At 53.0% G+C, this 22,843-nt stretch overlaps 1 protein-coding gene across 1 annotated transcript in view; it reads right to left on the bottom strand.

The window, feature by feature from the left end:
* Positions 1–1,120: 1,120 nt before the first annotated feature.
* The window catches only part of Ncs1 (neuronal calcium sensor 1), a 51,900-nt gene continuing 30,177 nt past the window's right edge, over positions 1,121–22,843 (bottom strand). Inside the window, exons 3-8 of the mRNA XM_021193506.2 lie at positions 16,031–16,169; positions 14,757–14,835; positions 12,905–12,993; positions 12,428–12,505; positions 9,710–9,826; positions 1,121–4,766 (exon numbers count right to left, since the gene is read on the bottom strand). Of these exons, the coding sequence (XP_021049165.1) occupies positions 9,728–9,826; positions 12,428–12,505; positions 12,905–12,993; positions 14,757–14,835; positions 16,031–16,169 (484 nt within the window). The 3' untranslated portion in view covers positions 1,121–4,766; positions 9,710–9,727. The remainder of the gene's footprint in view (positions 4,767–9,709; positions 9,827–12,427; positions 12,506–12,904; positions 12,994–14,756; positions 14,836–16,030; positions 16,170–22,843) is intronic.

Here is a 22,843-nt window from a genome sequence, read left to right as displayed (position 1 = left end):
TCTCATTACAGATGGTTGTGAACCACCATGTGGTTGCTGGGATTTGAACTCAGGACCTTCAGAAGAGCAGTCAGTGCTCTTACCCACTGAGCCATCTCTCCAGCCCAGCCCCATCGATTTTTGACGCATTCGCGGATGCAATACTGTATGGCTCTGTAAGTGGCCTCCAGCCACTTACAAATGTAGTATGGACTACATTTCCCTGTAAGGGACAGTTCCTGAGGACTGAGACCTTCCCCGGTAACCAGCTCCCTCAAGCAGAGACCGTCGGCCCCTTACACACACGCTCTTACTAAATCCTGCCCCGCAGCTTGCTCATCAGCAAAAGACAGGGGAGGTATGATTGGAGACAGCCCACCACAACCCCGGCCGCCGCCACCAAGGGTCTCTGAGAAAAACGCAGGTCTGAGCCAAATCCCAAGAAAACCGTATTCCTAGTAAGATGCCAGGTTATGCTGACACGGCTGGGGACCACACTTTGAGAAGCTTTGGCCAGGTGATATCCTATAGGGTGTCTTGTTGGGCTGTCAGGAGGAGTGCGGCTTCCTCTGGCCCATCCCAAGCTGGTGAGATCCTAACTGGTTTGAGACTATGGGGAGAAGTTGCATCTGGAGGGGAGGTAGGAGGAGATGCGAGGCTCTGATCTCTGACTCAGACCAACAGGCCCCTGCTGGGTGTATGGATCCACACTTACACAGCAGTGTGGCCCCTAGGTGACCCCAGCAGATGGGGCATGCAGGAGGGGGTGTTGCAGGGTGAACCTGTGACCTGCTCACCTGCTGCTCCCTGGTCACCACGACACCCTTTTATTTTTTTTTTAATTTCCTTATTTATATATGTGAGTACAGTGTCGCTGTCTTCAGACACACCGGAAGAGGGCGTCAGATCCCATTACGCGTGGCTGTGAGCCAACATGTGGCTGCTGGGAATTGACTCGGGAATGACAGAAGTTCGATCGGCGCTCTCTCCAGCCCCACCACCACCGCACTCTTAACCCAGCAGACAGAGTTGATGCCTGGCGTGGGATTTCTCTGGGGTTCCCTCAGCAGACCACACCCAAAGCGAGATTGAGACTGTCCTGGGAGAAAGAAGTCTAAAGCAGACAGAAACACAGAAACAGACAAAGCACCAGGCCCACACAGGGAGGCGGGGAGGTCCAGGAAGCATGTTTAATCGGCCAGACACAGACAACATACATGGGGAGCAGGGAGGAGACCCAGACATGCGACAAAGCCTTGGCCTGCACCACCAGGCAAGGGGCTCCCTATGTCCCCCAAGACATAGACAGGACGGCACCCCAAAGAGAGACACCGAGGGTGCTGGGGACACAAGCGGGGAATCCGTCGGGAGCTGTAGGACCCACTAGGATCACCAACCCACACAGCGCTGGCCTGTCACCCCTGCAAGGTGGCTGGCCTCTTTCTGAGGCATGGAGAAACAGATCCAGTGGGTAATGTAAACTCCTCCAACGTCCTGGGAAGGAATCTGGAGACTTGGTCCGGGAATGCAGAGGTGAAGGGTGTTGGGTGGGGCCCCCACCCTAGGAAGCAGACAAAACCTGAACCTAATGCCAACACAGAAGATGGGACCAACTGTTTATTCAACAAAAGCCTTTTATTCATTCAAAAATTAACCATTGAATTTATTCTGCAGATATTTTTTTAAAAAATTAAAGTTGGGAGGACAAATCTTCCCACTGTGCCCTTATGCCAACTACCTTGCCAGTCCCAGCTGACCTAGCAGAGGGGTGGGTGGAAGGCATGCTGCCAGATATGTGGGGCTGGGGGCCCAGGACCTCTGGAATCACAGCCCCCACCTCGGCCTTCCCACCTCTAGCCTCACCTCTGGCTGGACCACTGCATCCCCGGGTGCCACTGCGGCTCATCACCACCAGGGGGCGGGGGGCATGCATCCTTGGATCAAGTAAATACAGAAACACACTGGAAAGAATCTTGGGGGCTTTCTGCTTGGCCAGCAGTGGGGGCTTTCTCAGGAGAGATGCCATGGATCCCCAGGGACTGCACACCCCACTATCTCCTAGAAGAGACAAGGTCCCCTGAAGTGCAAATGAAACACAGCTTCCTAGGAAATCGACTGTCAAACTGTAGACCATTTAAAGAAAGAGATGTCTGTCAATGTTGCATACATTTGCCTTGTTATTTTAAACCTGGCTAGATACTGAAAAGTCGTGATAGGCTCCTAAGTCACCGTCGACACAAGGTGGGCAGCAGATGCTGGGAAGAAGGGGGTCACAGCATTCCTGGCCCTAGAGAGGAGGGTCTGCCGAGGGACCAGGGGCCTGGCCTCACTGGCTGGACCACACCCCTGAAGAAAGCAGCATCAGATGGGGTGGGGCCTCTGTGGAAATGAACTTGGAGAGACCCCGGGCTGCACAGAAGAGGTCTGGCCTCCGATTCTGGGCTTGCTGTGTGCCTCAGCTAACTGCTGGTGAAAGAGAGACAGACATCAGTCAGCACTCGGCCTTGAGCAAAAATAGTGTCCGACACCCTGCCAGGAAAAGTCAGCCCAGGGCTGTCTCAAAGTCCGGGGCTTGGACCCAAGGACATAAACCGTGAAGACCAAAAGCCACGCTAAAGGCTACAAACCAAGAAGCGGAGAAGCTGAGAGGGAGCCAGGACCCACAGACATTAGTGAACACCTTAGCCGAGGAGCCTCTCCTCAGCTAGGAATCGCTGGGTCTTGATGCCACCAAAAGTGTCTACTGACAGAGGGGACAACTGAGTCTCCAGAGACCAGAGAAAGGTCCTCTCAACCTACAACACCACATCTATTCTCCGTCCTAGAAACCCTGTCAGGGACCAAGCAGGAAGATGACCCAAAGAGGTCTCAAAGAGAATTGCCTGTGTGGCTGGAGCCCTGTGGGGTCTGGTGGGCTAGCAATGGGCACAGCATGAGCAAAGGTCTACCCAGGAAGAGGGTGTGTGCACGGACTGGCTAAGCATTCCCACCCACAGGGATGGACAGACAGGCCAAAGCCACCTCTTGATGGGGGCCATCAATCCTCCAGGGGACAGCTGCTCATCCACAGGGCATTAGCAAGGAAGATTTTGGTCTCCCAGAAGTATGGTGATTACAGGAAAATCAGAGCAGAAGAAAAGTCCGGGGACCACTCTCCCCCTCTCAATGGTGGGCTACACAAACTAGAAAGCAAGAACTGTGGGCTCAGGTCTGCCTCTGCAGCTGGGGGGCTCACCCCAGAAAGCTCCCCAGGGGGAGAATGAACCCAAAGGGGAGAATGACACAGTCAGCCCCTGGGGCAGACCACACACTCCGGCAGCCGAGGCTGTGCCCAGAGGCTATATAGGGGTTATACTGTCATTCATACAACCTGTGCCCTCCAGGGTCTAGAAAGCACAGCCATAGAACAGCGTCACAAACACAGGAACCCTAGCTCTGGGCTAAGAATCACACCACATCGACAAGGCCAACCACCAGGCCTCCCAGCCCTGCTGACGGAGAAGGGAAAGACCACAAAGTCCCAGAGAAGCCATGCTTGCCCGCTGCTCCTGGTGATAAGTATGGGGCCATCTCTCTGGCTCTGGACCCAGTCCTGAGGACCAACATGGCCTGGTTTCATCCTCCTTCGTTCTCAGATTCCGGGTAGTGAAGAAGCCTACTGCAAAGGGCAGAGGCAGGAGAGCAGAGGGATTCACAGGCCACACCCACCCAGCCTCTCAGCATCAGGGAGGCCGAGGCCAGCCATTTGCAGGGAGGCCCACTTCATATGCTCTCCACTGTGTGACAGACACTCTCTCCCAGTTCCCACTCCCAGAACAGGCTCTCCGTTTTCTTTCTGCTGTGAACATCAAATTTAAAGTTGCAAAATTAAATAATAATAATAATAATAATTAAAAAAAAACCTCAAGTTTGTTCTTGAAAAAAAGTGTTATGGATTCCAAGGAGAGCCGAGGCGAGGGGTGGGGACTCCAGGGCAGAAGCTGGGGGAACAGTACATCAGCCATTTAGCAATGCCCACCTTCGCCTCTCCAAAAATGGGACACAGTATCTGAGAAAAAAAAAAAAAAAAAAGAGGAAAAGTTTTTGGCTTCTTGGCCGCTGCAGGCCACCATCCTCCCAAGTGAGGCGGGCAGGTGGGTGAGGGTGTGCACATGTAAACGGAGGCCCAGCATCCTGGGAGTTTCGGACATACAAGGTATAGCAGCAAGAGTTAACCAATAAATAAAAGGTTCGATTAGATATGAGTATAAAAACCCTCGGTTTCTCCACAAAATGCACAATACTGTTATCACGTGAGCCGCTGCCACTAACACCCTAGCCTGCCAGTGGCCTCGCTGCCCCTGGCCACCACTGCAGGGGACCAGGCAGAGATTGAGTTCTCTGAGACAGAGGCCTTCTCCCAGTGGTCACTATCCTTTAGAACAGAAGGTAGTTTGTTTTCTTTTACAATGTCCGTTTGAAATAAAAAAAAAAGAAAGCACACAGGCCGGACAGCAGGAAGAATGGGGCGGCTGCCAGGGGAGACAGCCGGGCGCTCAGTTTTGCAAAGGGCTGGAGCCTTTCCGTTGTTTCGGTTTGTCGTTGTTTTGGACAAGCGGAGGTTGTTGACGATTGGAACCAGTGGCTTCAGGCGGCAGGTGGATGCAGGGCAAGGGGAAAGAGAACCAGGGCCTGGAGGCTCAAGGGCGGCTGGCTTTGTGGAGATGAGGAAGGCTGGGTGGGCACAGGGGCGGTGTCAGGCTGCGGTGGCCTCATGGCACAGAAAGAGGCTTGTGGTTCCCACACATCTGCAAGACAGAGGGAGACAGGATGTGTTAGCCGCTAGCTGTGGTGGCTGAGGGTCTTTTAGGGCCCAGCTTCTCAACTCCAGGCGACAAACTTATTTGGGTTTTGGAAAGGGAATGTGATGGTAATGAGTGGAGAAGATCTATAAATGTGCCACAACCAAAAAATTAACTCAAAATCACCGATGGCATGAGTCTGAGGCACTTTGGTGGCTCTTATCCATGGAATATCCCCTAACTTGACTGCCGCCTCGACTCAGAGCCTTTCTCATGACGTCACAGCATACGCCAATGCTGCCTGAAACAGCTTCAGGCATGTGTTATGAAATATAGTGGTTTTTTTGTTTGTTTGTTTCTGTTTACTGCATCTATACATTTTTCTGTTCTTACAGAAACATCACGGGTTAATTACAGAAAAATAAAAGCAATAAAATTATATGCATAACAAAAACTGCTTTTAAAAATACAATTCTTTATGATTTATTAGCTGTAAATGTTTGATTTAATGTTTATTTTGTATACTTGCATACCAAAAGTTATGTCAAAGTTTCTCAGTGAAAAGATGGATCACAAGAAAAGAAAGTGTGAGAAGCTAAAGGACACTAGAGGGCGCTAGAGGGCACTAGAGGGCCCTAGAGGGCGCTAGGGGGCACTAAAGGGCCCTAGAGGGCGCTAGAGGGCAAGTCGGCATTCTGGGCTGGAAATCCGGAAAAGTGCGTGGAGTTGATTCACCACAGATTCTTCATATCTATCCCCGAGAAATAAATAAGATGCTCACCCTGGCACACTCCTTAATAGTGAAGGACCGACCTGAGCATCCAGTATCAGGGAACTAATCGGATAAAATATTTACAGCCCTTAAAACCACTGACAGGGCAAGTCACTAAGGACCCGATCAGAAGCAGGGTGTGGGTGCGCTCCTCTTCTGCTCATGAGGATGGCCATTATATATTGGAAGGAAAACATGAATGTCAACAAGAGCATAGGGAAATCGGTGTCCTTGTGCCTTGACAGCGGGGATGTAAAATGGGGAGAAATGGCATCTGAGGCTGACCTGCCTGTGTCAGTGACATACGCACCAATGTGTCCTTAAATGGCTTTGATTTACAGCTCCGAATGTTTTATAAGGCTACATCTGAAACTTGATGAAACTGGCTCTTCATCAGGATCTGGGGTAACCTAACCCCGTATTCCTGGGCCGTGCTGTCTCACATTTTTGGTCTTAGAATAGACTATTTCTTGTTCCCTTTAAGCTTGTGTGTGTGTGTGTGTGTGTGTGTGTGTGTGTGTGTGTGTGTGCGCGCGCGCGTGTGTCAACAGCAAAAAGATACACACAGGGCTGAAGCAGTGGCTTGTCAGAAGAGTACAAGACTCTTGTCTCAAACAAACGAACAAGCAAACATTGTGGAATAAACTATGACCCACGCTATGGTAGGATAGACCTGGGAAGTGCACTAAAAAGAATCCAGTCTCAAAAGGACATTTCAAAAATAGATAAGTCCAGAGACAGAGAGCAGAACGGCTGGCAGGGAGAAGCTGGGCAGAGCCTGACTTCAGAGACGCCAATCTGTTAGCACCAGGAGGAGGTGGCAGGCACATAACACTATGAATACATACTAAATGCCAGTGAAGTGTTCAGTGTGCATGCGTGTGTGTGCGTGTATGTGCACGTGTGCATGTGTGTGCTGGTGTGTGAGTGTGTGTGCGCTCTAAGGATTAAAACCAGAGCCTCTCACATCCCAGCGAGTACTCCCATACCACTACATCACCACCTCTGTATTTTTTATGCTAAGACCAAATCTGTTTTTCAGTTGTCCAGGCAGGCCTTGAACTCAGGACTCCTGCCTCAGCCTCTAGACAACTGAGATGACGGATGACGAGGCTGGGGAAGACGGGGATGATGGTGATGATAAGACAGCAGGGACATGACAAGGAGGCAACAGGCCCATGCGACCGGGCCTGGCAGAAATGCCCACTTCAAAATGGTTCCTTCCATACTGAGTTCCCCTCCCGAACTCTTATAAAAAGCCCAGAACCTTCCCTGCAACCAGTCGGCCTCTCAGCCATGCTGATATGGAATAACAGGTGTCCTAGAGGCCTCCTGATTGGACAGCAGCAGAATCCCGCTCCAGCGCAGCGGGCCTCCTGATCTGTGGGGGTCAGACAGCAATTTGCTTTCTCTTAGGCATGGGAACTGGAGAAAGGAGGCATTTAATGGTGTCCCTAGAAGGAAGCAGGAAGTCTCCACAGAGACTGTATTGACTGGCTCATTTCATGTCAACTTAACACAAGCCAGAGTGGCTTGAGAGGAGGGGCAGCTTCAACGGAGAGAACGGCTCCGTAAGACCAGGCTGAGGCAGGCCTGTGGAGCACTGTGGTAACTAGTAATTAATGGATCATGGTGGCTCGTACCATCCCTGCGCTGGTGGTCCTGGGTTCTGTAAGAAAGCAGGCTGAGCAAGCCATGGGGAGCAAGCCAGTAAGCAGCATCCCTCCATGGCCTCTGCTTCAGCTCCTGCCTCCAGGTTCCTGCCCTGTGAGAGTTCCTGTCCCGACTTCCTTCAGTGATGAACAGTGGAAGTGCAAGCCAAGTAAAGCCTTTCCTCCCCAGGTCGGTCGTGGCATTTCCTCGCAGGAATGGTAACCCTGACTAAGGCAGCGGGAGAACAGGCAGGACACGGTGGTCAGGAGTAAAGGGAGGAAGTGGATGGGGCAGGGCTGTTGCAGTCATGGCTCCCCTTCCTGTCAGCCTTTGTGATCTGCAAACCTTTCTGACCTGTAGTTACTCTTGCTACACCTCAAAGACTGCCCATCTTTTACTGACAAGCTTGTTGTTGCTTTGAAATATGATCTTATACTGTTGCCCAGGCTGGACTGAAACTCTCATGTAGCCCAGGCTGGCCTGAAGCTCCCAAGTAGCCCAGGCTGGCCTTAGATTGGAATGAGGCTAACCTTCACCCCTCAGCCTCTTGAATGCTGAGATTCCAGACGTGAGACTACACACCCACAGGAAGCTCTGACTGAAATGTAACTCCTGGAGGATGATGGACACATCGTTGCATCTGCTGCTAGAAAGCTGCAAATACCTTTAAATCCATCTCCTAGTGATGGAGTTTTAAAAAGTTATCGGCTACCTTTGAAGGGTGTCGGAAAAACAATTAATTCAGGGCTTGAGGGATGGCTCATTTGGCAGTTCCTGTCAAGCAAGCATGAGGACCCATTGGGTTCGATCCCCAGCCCCTGTGTGAGAGAGAGGAGCTTGACCACATGTGGGCGCTGGGGAACTGGAGCCACGCAGATGCCCAGGCTTGCTGGCCAGGCAGCCTAGCCTAACGGCTGAGCTTCAGGCTCAGCAAGGAATGTGGATCTCAGAGGATGATACCCGATGCCAGCCGACGGCCACACATAAACACGAGGGCACGCACACAAACCCACTCATTTTGGAAAGTGATAAAGAGAAAGAAGCAATTGTAGCTGTTTAAAATCTGGTTATCAAGGTCACCAAATCACAGTCAGACTTAAGTTCCCAGCAGTGTGGGGCTCGTCCTCTGGGCTCAGGGAAGGCGGTGGGGCGCACAGCAGGCTGTCCTCTGGCTTCCGTGCTCATGCATGAGCAGACACACAGGAAACAAATAAGTGTAATGTTTTAAAAATGAGCTAGGGACTGGAGAGATGGCTCAGCAGGTCAGAGTACTGGCTACTCTTCCGAAGGTCCTGAGTTCAAATCCCAGCAACCACATGATGGCTCACAATCATCACAATGAGATCTCACACCCTCTTCTGGTGCATCTGAAGACAGCTACAGTGTACTTAGATATAACCAGTGTACTCGTATACAATCAATCAATCAATCAATAAATAAATAAATAAATAAATAAATTGAGCCAGGCAGTGGTGGTGCATGCCATTAATCCCCAAAATCGGGAGGCAGAGGCAGGCAGATCTCTGAGTTCAAGGCCAGCCTGGTCTACATGAGTTCCAGGACAGCCAGACTATGCAAAGAAACCCTGTCTTTAAAAAAAAAAACCAAAAAATTAAATCAATAAAAATAAATAATAATTCTGGCTACTGTAACTATGTCTAGGTCAGATGGGCAAGTTTAGGAAGTAAACTTTTAATTTATCACATTAATTTCAATGAAGTTTTCTTTGCAGGCAACAATTCTAATGTCTTGTTGATCAGAAAGTGTTTCTGTGTAAAGCAATATTGATAGAGAGGCTGCAGAGATGGCTCAGTGGCTCAGGCTGCTGATCTTCCAGAGGACTCGGGTTCAGTTCCCGGTACTCACACCAGCGGCTCACAACGGCCCCTGGCCTCAGCTCCGGGAGGTCTCATGCCACTTCTGGCTCCTGAAGGTACATGCACCCACATACACACACGCATGCATGCATGCATGCACGCACACACACACATGCATACACACGTGCGCACGCGCGCGCACACACACACACACACACACACACACACACACACATATATACACACACAAATATTTTAAGTAATGTTAATGGAAGCTTTAAATGGAGCGCAGACCTTTTTTTTTTTTTTTTGGTTTTTCGAGACAGGGTTTCTCTGTATAGCTCTGGCTGTCCTGGAACTCACTTGGTAGACCAGGCTGGCCTCGAACTCAGAAATCCGCCTGCCTCTGCCGCCCGAGTTCTGGGATTAAAGGCCTGCGCCACCAGGCCCGGCTGAGCACAGACCTTTGAGCTGGAGAAGGGGCAGAACATCCTGCCCCTCTGCCCTCTGGCCCCACTGCCAAGTCTTCAATCTGACTTCAACACAGGAATGTTTACTTTCACGCTTAGCAGAGGCTGGATTTGGGCGTACCCAGAGTTGTGCCTGACTTGAAGACCCCCAGGAACCCTGAAGACACAGAGAATACTATGCCTGTCCCGTGGGTGGGCTGTCACCTCCAGCACTGCCTCAGGACCCCTCCAACTCACCACAGCTCTGGGCCTGGACTATACCAGCCCGTCGTAGAGGGACAGCGCCTGCACAATGGAGGGGTCGGCCTTGGAGCCTTCCTGGAACTCCTGAAGAGTCAGCTTCCCATCAGCGTTCTGCAAACAAGAGAAGTAGGTGGCTGAAGGTGGCCATCTGCCTTCTGGGACAGTCTGCCCATGGATGGTCTCATCAGAAATTCCTGAGTTTAACTGGGTTTTCAGAGGAGTGGAGCAGACAGCATCGGATACCTGACACGTGTCTCTCAGTACCCCATCTGGGGACCAGGGAGAGACACAGTGACAGGTCTGAGGAACTTAGAGACACCCGCGATTCCGGGCTTTCCATCAGCCAAGTGATGGTACTGTCTCATCTCCTGCTCTGTAGTTAGGCTCAGTGCCACAGGCCTATGCTCCCTGCTACGTGGAAGACTGGAGCAGGAGGATGGTGACTTCAAAGCCTTGGGCTATATGGTGAGTTCAAGGTCAAACTGGACAGCTTACAGACCCTGGAACATACAGAAAGAGCTGGTATGGAGCGCAGGGGTTGGCAGTGGGTATCTCAGTGGCAGAGCGCTTGTCGAGATCTTATTTTAATTCCCAGCTTAAAAAAAAAAAAATGTCCAGTACCAGGGGCAAAGGTTTGCCAAACAAACGTGAGGACCTGACTCTGATCCCAGCAACCATGTCTAAATGCCAGGAGCAGTGGTACAGAGCTGTAACCTCAGGGAGGGAGACACAGGATGAACCTCGTGTCTCACTGGTTGGCCAGCCTAGCAAACTCAGTGAGTCCCAAGTCCCAGTGAGATGTCCCGGTGGGTGAACTTCTGGGGAAGGGTACCCAAGGCTGGCTCCTGGCCTACTCATATATGTGCATGAGTGTGCAAGCATGCACACATACAGGCAGGTCACATATAGTGGTCAGTCCTTAGGCCTAATGCTCCATGTGTTTCCCCAGGGTCTCTTGAAAGCCAGGTCACAAAAAGTCCCAGGAATCCCGAGAGGGAGCCTAATTAGAACTTGGGCCTCAGACACTATTCACGCACTTCCCAGGGAAGGCCACGCAGGTGTCACCCACCCTGGCAAGGCCAGACTTGTGATGGCTAGGAGCCTATATGTGTGATGCCCCCTGCTCCCGCTACGCCCTCAAGTCTTCGGGGTCACCCTACAAAGGAGGAAGGAGCTGCATCTATCCCCTGCAGTCTGACATGGGAACAACTGGCTTAGGGTCACCACTGAGGGACCCCACAACCATATCCCTGTAAATCCAAGGTCTATGGCATCCCAAAACCAGAAGACTATTACTATTGCAGGACAGGGGGTGCCGACCAGGTTCATAGCCTTAGCAAAATCAGTTTGGGTTCTGCTGAGAGAAGGCTGCGGCTGCGGCTGCGGCTGCGGCTGCGTCCTGCACTCTCTGAAAGTTTTCCGAGGACAGCAGGAGTCCTGTGCTGCCCCTCCCAAGTGTTAATCTCCTTTCCTAATTAAGAGCTCAGAGCTCTCTCAGGCAAGCCTGGGACCCTGCAGCGGTGGGCAGGAAGCCTGGCGGTTTGTATTCTCATGGAGACTGGAGAGGATATTCTTTCACCCCATGGCTTCACATTTCCATGTAAAGCAAAGTTATTTTAGTTTGGGAAAAGAAAAAGTTTCTGGTTGGGGGTACAGCTCAAGTAGAACACAGGTTTTGTATGTGCACAAGGCCCTGGTATGACCCTGGACAACCCCGGAAAAACAGAGGAAGGCCTTCATAGAGTCAATGGAACCCCAGAGTTCTGCAGAAAAGAGAAAGCGGTCTGTGGAGGTGGCCTGGTGACCCCCAGCATCCACACAGAAGTCAGGCATGGTGCCATGTGCCTGTAACGCCAGCCAAGGCTGAGACCGGAGAGACCCAGGGCCTCACTGGCCAGCCAACCTAACTGAATCAGTAAACTCCAGACTCAGTGAGAGATTCTGTCTCAGAAAGGAGCAATAGAAGATGCTTGCTGTCATTCTCTGGCTGACAGACAGACAGACAGACAGACAGACTAACAGATGTGTGAGAGCGCGCGCACACACACACACACACACACACAAATGGGAGTACACATGTATATATGACAGACACATGCACCCAAGAGCAAGAGGCTTCTCAACCCAGGGTCTGTGGCTAAAACACATCAGGTCTGTGAACACACAGCTGAGCGGGTCAGACCATTCCCAGAACCTCAGATGATTTCAGAACCAGTGGCACCCAGGACTTTGTCGCACAGATACTGCCTGGACCAAAGTGTCAACTTAGGCAGGTATGCATGCATGCCCACCATCTTTGTGCCATGCCGGGGATGAAACCCAGGGCCTTGCACACAGTAGGCCTCCACCACGGAGGCACACCCCAAACTACAACACAGATTTCCCTTAAACCATGCCTCAGAATCCACCTCCCACCTCTCCCGCCCAAAATAATAACCTGCTTCCTGGCCACTGTAAGGGTTGTTTTTTACACACTTGAGGCCATTACTGTGAGAAGTCAGGGTTCTGTAGAATGTCAAAACAGTCTAGGGGGGAAAAAAATGGAGGCCACGGGCCCTGGCTAATTACAAGGAACTTCCTGGAAGCTTCCTGGGAAACTCACCAAAAATCCTGAATGGCTACTGGCTGCGAGCCAAGTTGACTGGCCTGAGCCGGTCCCAAGGATCAATGGCAAAGCCTGGCCAGGCCCAGGGTCCCTACGCACCACCTCACCTTGTCCATCATGGCGAAGATCCGGTCCACCCTCTTCTCTGGTGTGTTCTCTTCTTCTGGGAGCTCCACGGTGTTCCCCTGCCAAGGTTGCAAACAGAAGGCTGAGCCAGTGCAGCCTTGGGCTCGTGGCTAAGTAAGCCCTTGCACTCTGACCTTTGAGCTCATAACTAAACCCTTGCCTCAGTGTCCTAGGCTGGTAGCAATGAGGGTCACACCTCTCTCCCATTCTCCAGTCCTACAACTTTTCAAATGGACAACTCAGGCATTGGCTGGGCTACCCACCTAGTCCCTGCCTGACCAGCAAGTGGGGATGCCCATGGCTACTCAACCAGCAGTGTTTGGTTGGCCTGGATTGTCCTGAGACAGAGTGACTCTGGGTTTCCCCCGGACCCCGTAGGTCATCGGTGGCCTTCTTGCCACCCCTCCCCTCCTGGGACTCACCCTTGCATGGCCTCCCTCCACCCTCCTGGGACTCACCACCATCTGGTAAATGGCGTCCACTATGTCGAGCATCTCGTTTCTGGTGATGTAGCCATCATTATCCAAGTCATAAAGCTTGAAGGCCCCTGTGATCAAGCAGCCAGGTGAGGGTCATCCTGGCCTAGGGCAACAGCGGCTCCTTTCCTCCCCCTCCCTGTGTCTCAACACAAAGCCTGAGATTGGCCTTGCCACCCAACGTCAGGCCAGTGTATACTGATAGGAGGGAACACTCATACACCAGTGTAACCAGAGCCAAAGATAAATAAGCTTTGGCATGGTGGCACATGCCTTTAATCCCAGCACTCAGGAGGCAGAAGCAGGCAGATCTCTGAGTTTGAGGCCAGCCTGGTCTACAAAGTGAGTTCCAGGACAGCCAGGGCTATAAGGAGAAACCCTGTCTTGAAAAACAAAAACAAAAGATGAAATACACACAAAATTCAGGACTCTTATGCAGAGGCTCACATCTCTAATCTATGTATTCAGAAGGTGGAGACAGGAAAATAGTGGGTTCAAGAACATCCTGGGCCACATAGAACATTCTAGACCAGCCAGGGCTATATAGTGAGAACTTGAAAAAAAGCAAGGATTGAGGTTGTAGTTCAACGGCACAGCACGGGCCTAGCACGGGCAAGGTCCTGAGTTCTGCCTCCAGCTCGGCAAAAAGAATAACAATAATAATTCTTTTAAATATGCAGGTATTGGTCTAGAGGGACTGAGGTGGAGGCTGGAGTGGTCTGTTGAGGGCGTGTAGCCCCCAGAGGTTGGAAGTCACTGGAGGAGATAGCCAGGTCCTCAACCTAGGTCATTAGTCCACCATGGTGGTAGAGCGCTCTTGGTCCCTGACACCATGGTTCTGCCTTCCCTGCGTCTCCTCTCTAGGTCTCAGAGTGGGCAAGAGGAGGGTGCGCATGAGGAAAGCCCTCTTCTGCTTCTAACACAGATGCCACTGTGGGTGGGAAAGCACCCACCAAGCAGAAAATCCCCTGCTACTCCCGTGTGTCAGCCAAGGACCGCCCAGGACACGCATATCCTTGACTGAGTGGCTCCTCCCAGCTTTCCAGAGGCAGCCTTTTACATACAGTCCTGAGCTCATGTCCGTCTGCTATGGCCATCCCTCTCTGGGCTCACCAGCTCTCAGCCCGCTCCTCTGCTAGCCAGCACACGGCTCACAGCTCCTCCGCTAGCCGGCACACGGCTCACGGCTCACGGCTCCTCCGCTAGCTGGCACACAGCTCACAGCTCAGCCAGCAGCACCTCCTCCTCCCTGCCTCGCCCTCAGCTTTGGGGAATTTGAGAGCCCTGTCACCGTGACAGATTGATAGCCACTACTGTCATCCATCTTAACCCTGGGTAGACCCTCAATTCTCACCCAGTACCACACCTGATGTTTGCTGATTGAGTACGTAAACGGGAGACATCAATATGGCTGAAGACCTGGGTCCAGCGGGGATCTGGATCCTGTGACCCGCCACCCACAGGATCTGCTGTCGCAGTACTGCATCTGCCTGAATGTTACTCTTGTTCCCACCCACACCCTAGACCCTGCAGCCTGTCCCACCAATGTGGCTGTGGACTCTGCCTCACAACATCCAAATTCCTCCCTCTGGGACCTTTATCTGTCCCAGAAGGGCAGGGTGTCCTCTTGCTCTGGCCCTGCACAGATGGCCTGGCCTGCTTCCTTGGCCACATTGGGCCCACCTGCCCAGGGCCCACTGCCCAGGCCTCTGGGAACGCCCTGACCTCCCAGAGCAGGACACCATCTGTGGTCACCGCTGCAGGTGTCTAGCGCCTCCTCCTGGCAAGGCCTGGGAATGCATCCTTCTAGCCTGCTGGGGGATGGGGGACTTACATCGCAGCTTCTCATCCAGGGTCCCCCTTGAGGTCACCGACAGTGCCTGGATAAACTCGGAGAACTCAATCCTGCCATCCTGAGGTGGGGGACAAATGGGAAGGCTGTGATCAGCACAGACCTCATGATGGGCAGTAGCAGACACAGGCCATCCAAAGGATGGAGGGAAGGAATGAGGGGCAAGAGGAGGGGGAGAGAGGAGGCAACGCTGGAAGAGGGATAGTAGGCAGTAGAGACGGAGACACTGACACCTGCTGTACCAGTAAGTACTGAAAACTCCTGCGCAGTGGCACTCAATGAAATTGCAGGGCACAAAAACTCTAAGCCTCAGCTTCCTCATCTGTGAAATGGGGGCTTTGAAAGAACCCACATCACAGGAAATGGTGACCACGACTGTAATTCCAGCACTTGGAAGGCAGAGGCGGTAAGACAGGTTTAAGGCCAGCATCAGGTACACAGAGAATCCAAAGCCGGCCTGTGTGGCCTGGCTAGATTTTTGTTTGTTTGTTTGTTTGTTTTTATCTACTCGATACAAACTAGTCATCTGTGAAGAAGGAACCTCACTCAACTGAGAAAATGCTCCCACCAGATCGGCCTCTGGGGCATTTTCTTTTCTTTTTCTTTTCTTTCTTTCTTTCTTTCTTTCTTTCTTTTTTTTTTTTTTTTTTTTTTTTGAGACAGTTTCTCTGTTTAGCCCTGGCTGTCCTGGAACTCATTCTGTAGACCAGGCTGGTCTCGAACTCAGAAATCCGCCTTCCTCTGCCTCTCAAATGCTGGGATTAAAGGCATGCACCACCACTGCCTGGCGCATTTTCTTAGTGATTGGTGTGGGTGGACCCCCCCGGCAGGCGATCTGGAGTGCCGGCTGAGCCAGCCATGAAGCCACTGGTCTTACTACTCCTAGAGGATTCTCTGTTTCATTTGTATCCATGAGAACTCACGGATATGTACGTGTGTGTGCATGTTTTGCCTTTATACACGTATGCAGCTCTCTGTGTATTTGCATGTGCAAGCTTGTATATTTATGCACAAGTACGTGGAGCGCTGAGTGTGTCTGTCACACAGATGAGCATGTGTGGGGGTGGGGGTGCCACATGTATGCACGTGTCAGTCTTGGTCTGTGCTGGTGTGTGCTGGTGTCACACCTCTGTGTGTCATGCTCGTGCGCATGCAGGCGCCCGGTCCTGAGTGGGGAGTTGGGCATGGGGCAGTGAGCTGGGACACAGCCACTGGAGGAGCTCAGACTGGGGCAGCCGCAGTCACCTGCAGCTCACCTTGTTCTCATCGAAGACGTTGAAAACAAACGTGGCGAACTTGGTGGGGTCTCCAAATGGGAAGAACTGCTTGTAGATCTTCTGGAAGCCAGCAGCGTCCAGCTGCCCACTGGGGCAGTCTTTAATGAAGCCCTTGTACCTGCAGGTGGCAGAGCAGGTGGTAGAGAACGTCACCCACCAGGAGCCTCTGCCAATGAGACCCAGGAAAGCCATGCACCCCTTCCCGGTCGAAGACACAGGCCCCATGACGTCGGTAACAGTGCCCCGTGGCACTCAGATGTCACAGGCATGGGCTCGATGGCTTTGTGACCCTGGGCAAATCAGTCCAGCTCTTTGAACCTCACATGAACACTAGAAATCAGAGGCAGTGCAGGAATTTGCCTGGACATGGCACACAGAACTCCTGGCCTCCCTGACTGACACTCCTCACAGGACAGTTACAATGACTCCCACCATGATCTCCAGGAAGCCTTCTCACTCCTGGCTGCAGAGTGCCCCGACACGGACTGGCAGCCGGCACCTGCATCACCCTACCCCATCCCTGCTCTCCGGGAGCCACACACGGGCCTGAGAAGACTTTGAATTTACTCCTCTACCTGGACATGCCCACCCTTGCCCCAGTACCCAGCACGAGACCCTCCCAATACCCACTTGAGAGGCCAAGCCCCGGTCTAACTCACCAGCTGTGCAAACCTAAGCAAACGCCTTTGCCTCTCTCACAGCGCTCGTGTATGAACCGTGATGGTCACCACGCCCATCTAGCTTGGGTGGCATGATGGGTGTCACCCTAGGGAACCTGATATCTAAAACTCACCAATATTGAGCAATGCTACAAAGCCATGGAAGAGAGCTCCTAGTGTCACTGCCAGCACACTGGCGTTTATGTGTGGCTTTAAGTTGGTGCCTGTGTGTAGCTGAGGCCTCCCCTGTCCCCCAGGTGGGGATGCTGTCTTCCGATGATCATTCCTCCCACACTGGAGCCAGAGCACCTAGCCTCAACCAGCAGCAGCTTCTAGACCAGGGACTTTGTCGCCTTTATTGAACTAGTCTTATGGACAAGGGACCGAGAAAGCCCATTTCCAAGACAGAAAAACTGAGGTTGCAAGAGAGGAAGTTACTCACAAAGCCATTCAGCCCTCCCTGGTGCTGTGATGGGGAGGGAAGGTGAACCGAGGAGGCCGATACTCAGAAACCTGGATCACTGACTTTCCTATGGTCCCCTTGCTAATCACCAGAAGGTTCCATTTGCCTACCATCCTCAAAGTAGAGGATTCTGGGAGTCAGGAGCTAGAAGCCTTCTGTGACACTGTGACTCCTCCACCCACAGAGCCAGTCACAGTGCCATGCAGCGTAGGACAATGATCTCATTTTACAGATGAAGCTAACACAGCTGTCCATAGCCATTCACAGCCTCAGCTCTCTGCATGCCTTGCCCTATGTTGGTCATTCTTGGCCCGCTGGCTTGTTTCCCCACATCAACCCAGCACATAATTTCTCCAGATCCACAGAGGCCCCTGCATTTTGTTCTGGAAAGTCCCAAAGGGCCTACTTGCCCCAGCAACTCTGAGGAGGAGGGGGTGGGGCTGTGGACCCTGTGAGCAGGCCGCACACCAGAATGAAGCAGAGTCGGGCTGTGAGGGACCGGACACTGGGTCGGGGCCTCCTTCATTGAGTCTATCTCCAGCTTCGTTCCCTGGGCCAGGATGTGCAGAGGGTGAGGTTGGCTCCTGACTGCCAGACCCAAAGCCAGAACTCCAGAATCCACAGGAGAACCCCCTGCCTACCATCCCACCCCCCCTCACATCCCTCCACCCTTTCAGCTTGTCTGCTACTTGAAGGCTGGTGACAATGATTTAAAAGCAACAAGAAATGTCAGCTATGGTGGTGCATGCCTTTAAACCCAAGAGGCAGAGGCAAGCAGATCTCTGAGTTTGAGGCTAGGCCAGTCAGGCCAGTCAAGACTATACAGTTAGACCCTGTCTCAAAAAGAATAAAGACAAAGCAAAGGGAGAAGATAATCCTGAAGCTGTCTCCTAAGCCCAGCCCAGAGAGCCCTGCAGGAGGCCCAGAGTGAGCTCCTGAGTGGGAGTGGCTCCCCGCACTGCACCAGCAGGAGTCACTGACATCAGCTGTAGGGGCTGGTGGCAGAGTGCCAGTCTCTATTGAGAATCCAGTTATCCCTATAGAGGCTGTCACTGAACCCCACCCCATCAATAGGAGGCTGAAGAACCTACCCCCCAACCCCTGAAGGGATGCTGGAAGCCGAGAGTACCAGCCTGCACAGAAGGCCCCATCATGCACTTTCCATCATCCCCTGATGTTCAGTATCCCCTGAGCTCTGTAAGCTCTGTGGCCTTACTCACCGATCTGTCACCTGGCATCAGCTTGTCTAGCCCAGCTAGGGTAAGAGTCCTGATCCACCCTTAGCCAAAACCCCCATGACAGACAGCCATCGTGGTAGTTCTCCAACTCACTCAGCCGTGCCTATACATCCGGCTGGTCTGAGCTTACAGCCTCCACATGGTGTCCAACAGACATCCAGAATCCAGAAGTGTCTGCCTGGAAAGGTGACTGAGACACTGGGTAGGGCTGAGATCAGAAGCCCAGGCGTCCGGGTCTGAGCCCCATGGACCAGGATCCTCTAGTCAACCTAGAGAATCCGTGCAAGCTCTGTGCATAAGCATAGCAAGCCAATGGTGTGCGTGAGGCGCTGGAGCCCAGGGAGGGAGAGATACTAGCCCAGGGTAACCCAGGCTGTTAGCAGAAGCAGAGCGCTTACCGTTCAGCCTCCCCACCTCCCGGTCTCTTCTCTGGAAGGAGATCCAGGGTGTGCCACCCCCATGTCAGCGCCGGGGAAAGCGATTAGACCCAAACATTATATAACCCCACTATTCGTCTTTAAGTGGAGGGGACCTGCCTTGACTAGAATGGCGAGGGAGAAGACTGGAGTTCTGTGGTCACTGGCTGGCTTCCAGTCCTCTACTCGACACTGTAAACTGTCACATTGGGATTACCACCTTCTGCTTTTGTGCACCACTGGCTGGCTAAAGAGGGGACTCCACGGTTGGTGAGCGGCCTGACCTACAGTCCCTCCTGACCACACAGGACACATGAGCCCCGACTCTTTTCCCCTCCCTCCGGTGCCATCAGGCCAGGCCTCCTGCCCTCTATTCTGCTGGGGCAATGCTGCTGCAAGCTGCCAGAGCACAGAGCCACAAGCTAGAGGACCAGAGGGCAGACCCCACAGTGCCTCGGTATCCCTAGCCACCCCATGCCATTCTTTCAGGGGGTGTTCTGGGCACCGGAGTATAGCTGCCCGTGTTCCTAACTTGCAGCATTCCCAGCTTCCTCCTCCAGACTCAGAGAGATTTCCTACAAATGTCTGGTTTGCCTGAACTCCAGAAAAGGCTGCGCCTGCTGAGGGCTGAATCCAAAGCTTGGCCCTGAGCTCTTCAGGTACGATTTTGCCAAATGGTCCAACCAAGCCCGGAGGCAGTGACTGTGATACCCATTTTCTAAACGAGGAAACCGAGGCTAGCGGAGGTGGCTCTTTTCTCCTTAGCTCTCCCCCTTTTTCCAAGCTGGCTGCCTCCTCTGAAGAAGGCTCCACCTCAGCCCACCCAGCTCATACAGAGTCCTTGTCCCTCTTGTTCCCAGGGTTGGATCTGGTGGCAGCTCTTGCAGTTGTGCCTTGAGACTGTCGAGTGTAACTGATGTAGTGACAGATGTCTCACAACAGGAGTAGGTCCTCAATCTCCGGGGACTCCTGGTTTCTTGGTGAATGTTGAATGGAGTCCATTGTCTAACAACTTTGCCGGTCAGCCCTGGAACCTAGAATCCACAAAGGAGGCAGGGACAGGCGGAGGGCTGTCCCCTGAACCCTTATCATCTCTCCAGTGACCTGGGATGGTTAGCGGGCTCGGTAGCTCTCGGGGCCAGCACTTCCAGCCTGGGCGCTGGATGGAATGAGAGTTCTCAACACTGTGAGCTCAGGTCAGGCTGGGTAGAGGGCTGGAGGGGCAGGGGTGGCCCGTGGGGCGCCACAGTTACAAGAGCTCACTGCAAACGGGGACCTCAGGTGATTGGCAATGTCGATGTTTCATCAAGGGAGTCTCAGTGCCAAGAGGACAGATGATCTGGGGGCTACCTCATGGGCCCACTCCACTCAGAGAAGACAGGAGTGTGTGTGTGTGTGTGTGTGTGTGTGTGTGTGTGTGTGTGTGTGTGTGTGTGGTCACCATCACTTTTGTGACCTTGTCTCTAGGCTTGCTGTTAGGCAGACTGTATTAAACACACAGGGACAGGGAGTGTCAAAACAGCTTCAAGTCAGGTGTGGTGGCACATGCCTGCCATCCCAGCACTGCAGAGCTAGAGGCAGGAGGATTAGATCAAGGCCATCCTTGTCTACATAGCAAGTTTGAAGCCAGCCTGGGATATGTGAGCAGCCCCCCTCACTTACACACACACACACATACACACACACACACACACACACACACACACACACACACACACACAGAGCTATCTATAGGGAATGTGTGGAAGCCAAAGGCCAAGTGTCAGGCATCTTTCTCAATTGCTAGCTACCTGATATTTTGAGACAGGGTCCCTCACTGAACCTGGCACTAGCCAACTGGGTGGCCAGCAAGCCCCAGGGGTTCCTGCCTCCATACTGCCACACCACAGACATATACTGCTGTACCCAGTATATTTTTTTTAAAGATGTATTTATTCTTGTTTTATGCATATGAGTGTTTTGCTTGCATGTGTGTATGTGTACAACAAATGTGCCCGGTGTTGAGAAAACCAGAGGACATCAGTTACCAGGAAAACCAGAGGACACCAGTTGTTACCAGGAAATAGGGATACAGACAGTTGTTTGCCACCATGGGAGTACTGGGAGCTGAACCCGGGTCCTCTGCAAAAGCAAGGAGTGCTCTAAACCACTACGCCAGATCTCCAGCCTGCATCTAGCTTTTCACATGGATTCTTAGGCCGCCGAGTGAGCACCTCCCCGAATCTCAGCTTCAGTTTTTCTTAAGGAGGGGTCTGTCTGGCTTCTAATGCAACCCTGGTTTGGCTCTGCATCTCTCGGTCCTTGACTTGTATATGACCAGAATCAGGTGGCTCTGTCTCACTTCCTCATCTCTGAGGCAAGAAGTCCATGCAGCACCTGCCTTGAAGGCCCTGAGCGAGGTGGGTAGACAAGACCGCTGAGAAGAAAGAAATCTGTCAGGCAGCCCAGACCCCCACGCACTGGGAGGAGAGGCCAGCAGAGCCACCTTCTACCCACGCCGAGTCTGCAAACTCCAGGGCAGGAGGGTTCCAGCCATGTGACACTGTGGCTGGTCTGTTTTGGGGACCAGCTCTTAGGGAGGTGACAGCTGCATCAGGTCTGGGGCAGGGAACCTATCACCTTACAGAATCCTAAGGCCTGTGACTGCCACCTGAGTCGCTCCCAATGGGGTGTGCATGTGCAGCAGGGAGGAAAGGGACTCAAGGGGACGCCATGACAGAGAGGTCCCAGCAAGGCCTCCCATCCCCAGGAGCGGGGGCAAGGCCCCACACCACATAAGGCTTGGTCTCCCATCTCCCACACAGCCTAGCCAGCTAGGGTATTTGGAGAAACTTGTCCTTGGGAAACTGTCCCTGTCCCCTCATGCCACCATAATTAAGGCAGCATCTGCTTCCCAAGAAGCAGAATCTGGATGGAGCTAAATGGATAGATAATGGAGCAGACAGCTGGGAGAGGAGCAGGGAGGGGTGCAGCGTGGAGGGGTGCAGGGAAGAGGGGTGCAGCAGGGAGGGGTGCAGCAGGAAGGGGTGCAGGAAGGGGTACAGGGAGAGGTACAGTGTGGAGGGGTGCAGGGAAGAGGGGTGCAGCAGGGAAGAGTGCAGCAGGAAGGGTTGCAGCAGGGAGGGGTGCAGCAGAGAGGGGTGCAGCAGGAAGGGGTGCAGTGGGAGGGGTGAAGCAGGGAGGGTTGCAGCAGGGAGGGTTGCAACAGGGAGGGTTGCAGCAGGAAGGGGTGCAGTGGGAGGGGTGCAGCAGGGAGGGGTGCAGCAGGGAGGGGTGCAGCAGGGAGGGGTGCAGCAGGGAGGGGTGCAGCAGGAAGGGGTGCAGCAGGGAGGATTGCAGCAGCAAGGGGTGCAGCGGAAGGGGTGCAGCAGGGAGGGGCGCAGCAGGGAGGGTGCAGCAGGGAAGGGGTGAAGGGAGGCCACCTTGGGAGATTGTTCCTTTTGTCATCTCTTCAAAGGCCTCCCTGCCTGGGCCCACCCCTACCTTCCCTCAGCTCCCTGGAGGAGGAGGGTCTCTCCTCCCCTTTCCTCCCCACTGGCTTCACAGTCCCCTCACAGCAGGAAGCCAGCAAACAGAGTCACTAAGCATTGAAGCATGAAGGAGAAGCAAGCGAGATCCAAACTCCAACCCGCCCCACACTACACACTGCACACAAACACACTCACAAAGCTGTGTGTTCTAGGCAAGTGTCTCCACCTCTCCAAGCCAATCTCTCTCTGTAAGATGAGGCTATAACTCAGGACTCCCTGAGGGTGCCAAGTGTTAGGACAGTACCTATCCACAGGAGCCCTGGGGACAAGAGGGTACCTGGGTCCTCACCACAGTCATGTGGGATGGTCCAGCAGGCTCTGCAGAAGTGCTTGCAGATACGCCCCCTCCTGTGTCCACCCTGTGTATAGGCACTCACGACCCACGACCCACGACCCTAGCACCTTCCACCTCACTCGGCTCCTTCCACTCAGCATGATGTTCTGGTCACCTCGGAGGCACTGCAAGCTTTTAGCACCTGTGGTATT

The sequence above is a fragment of the Mus pahari genome, chromosome 3, assembly GCF_900095145.1.
Source record: "Mus pahari chromosome 3, PAHARI_EIJ_v1.1, whole genome shotgun sequence".
Classification (NCBI taxonomy): domain Eukaryota; kingdom Metazoa; phylum Chordata; class Mammalia; order Rodentia; family Muridae; genus Mus; species Mus pahari.
The sequence above is the reverse complement of the archived record's forward strand: the minus strand, read 5'-3'. Positions and strand labels throughout refer to the sequence as shown.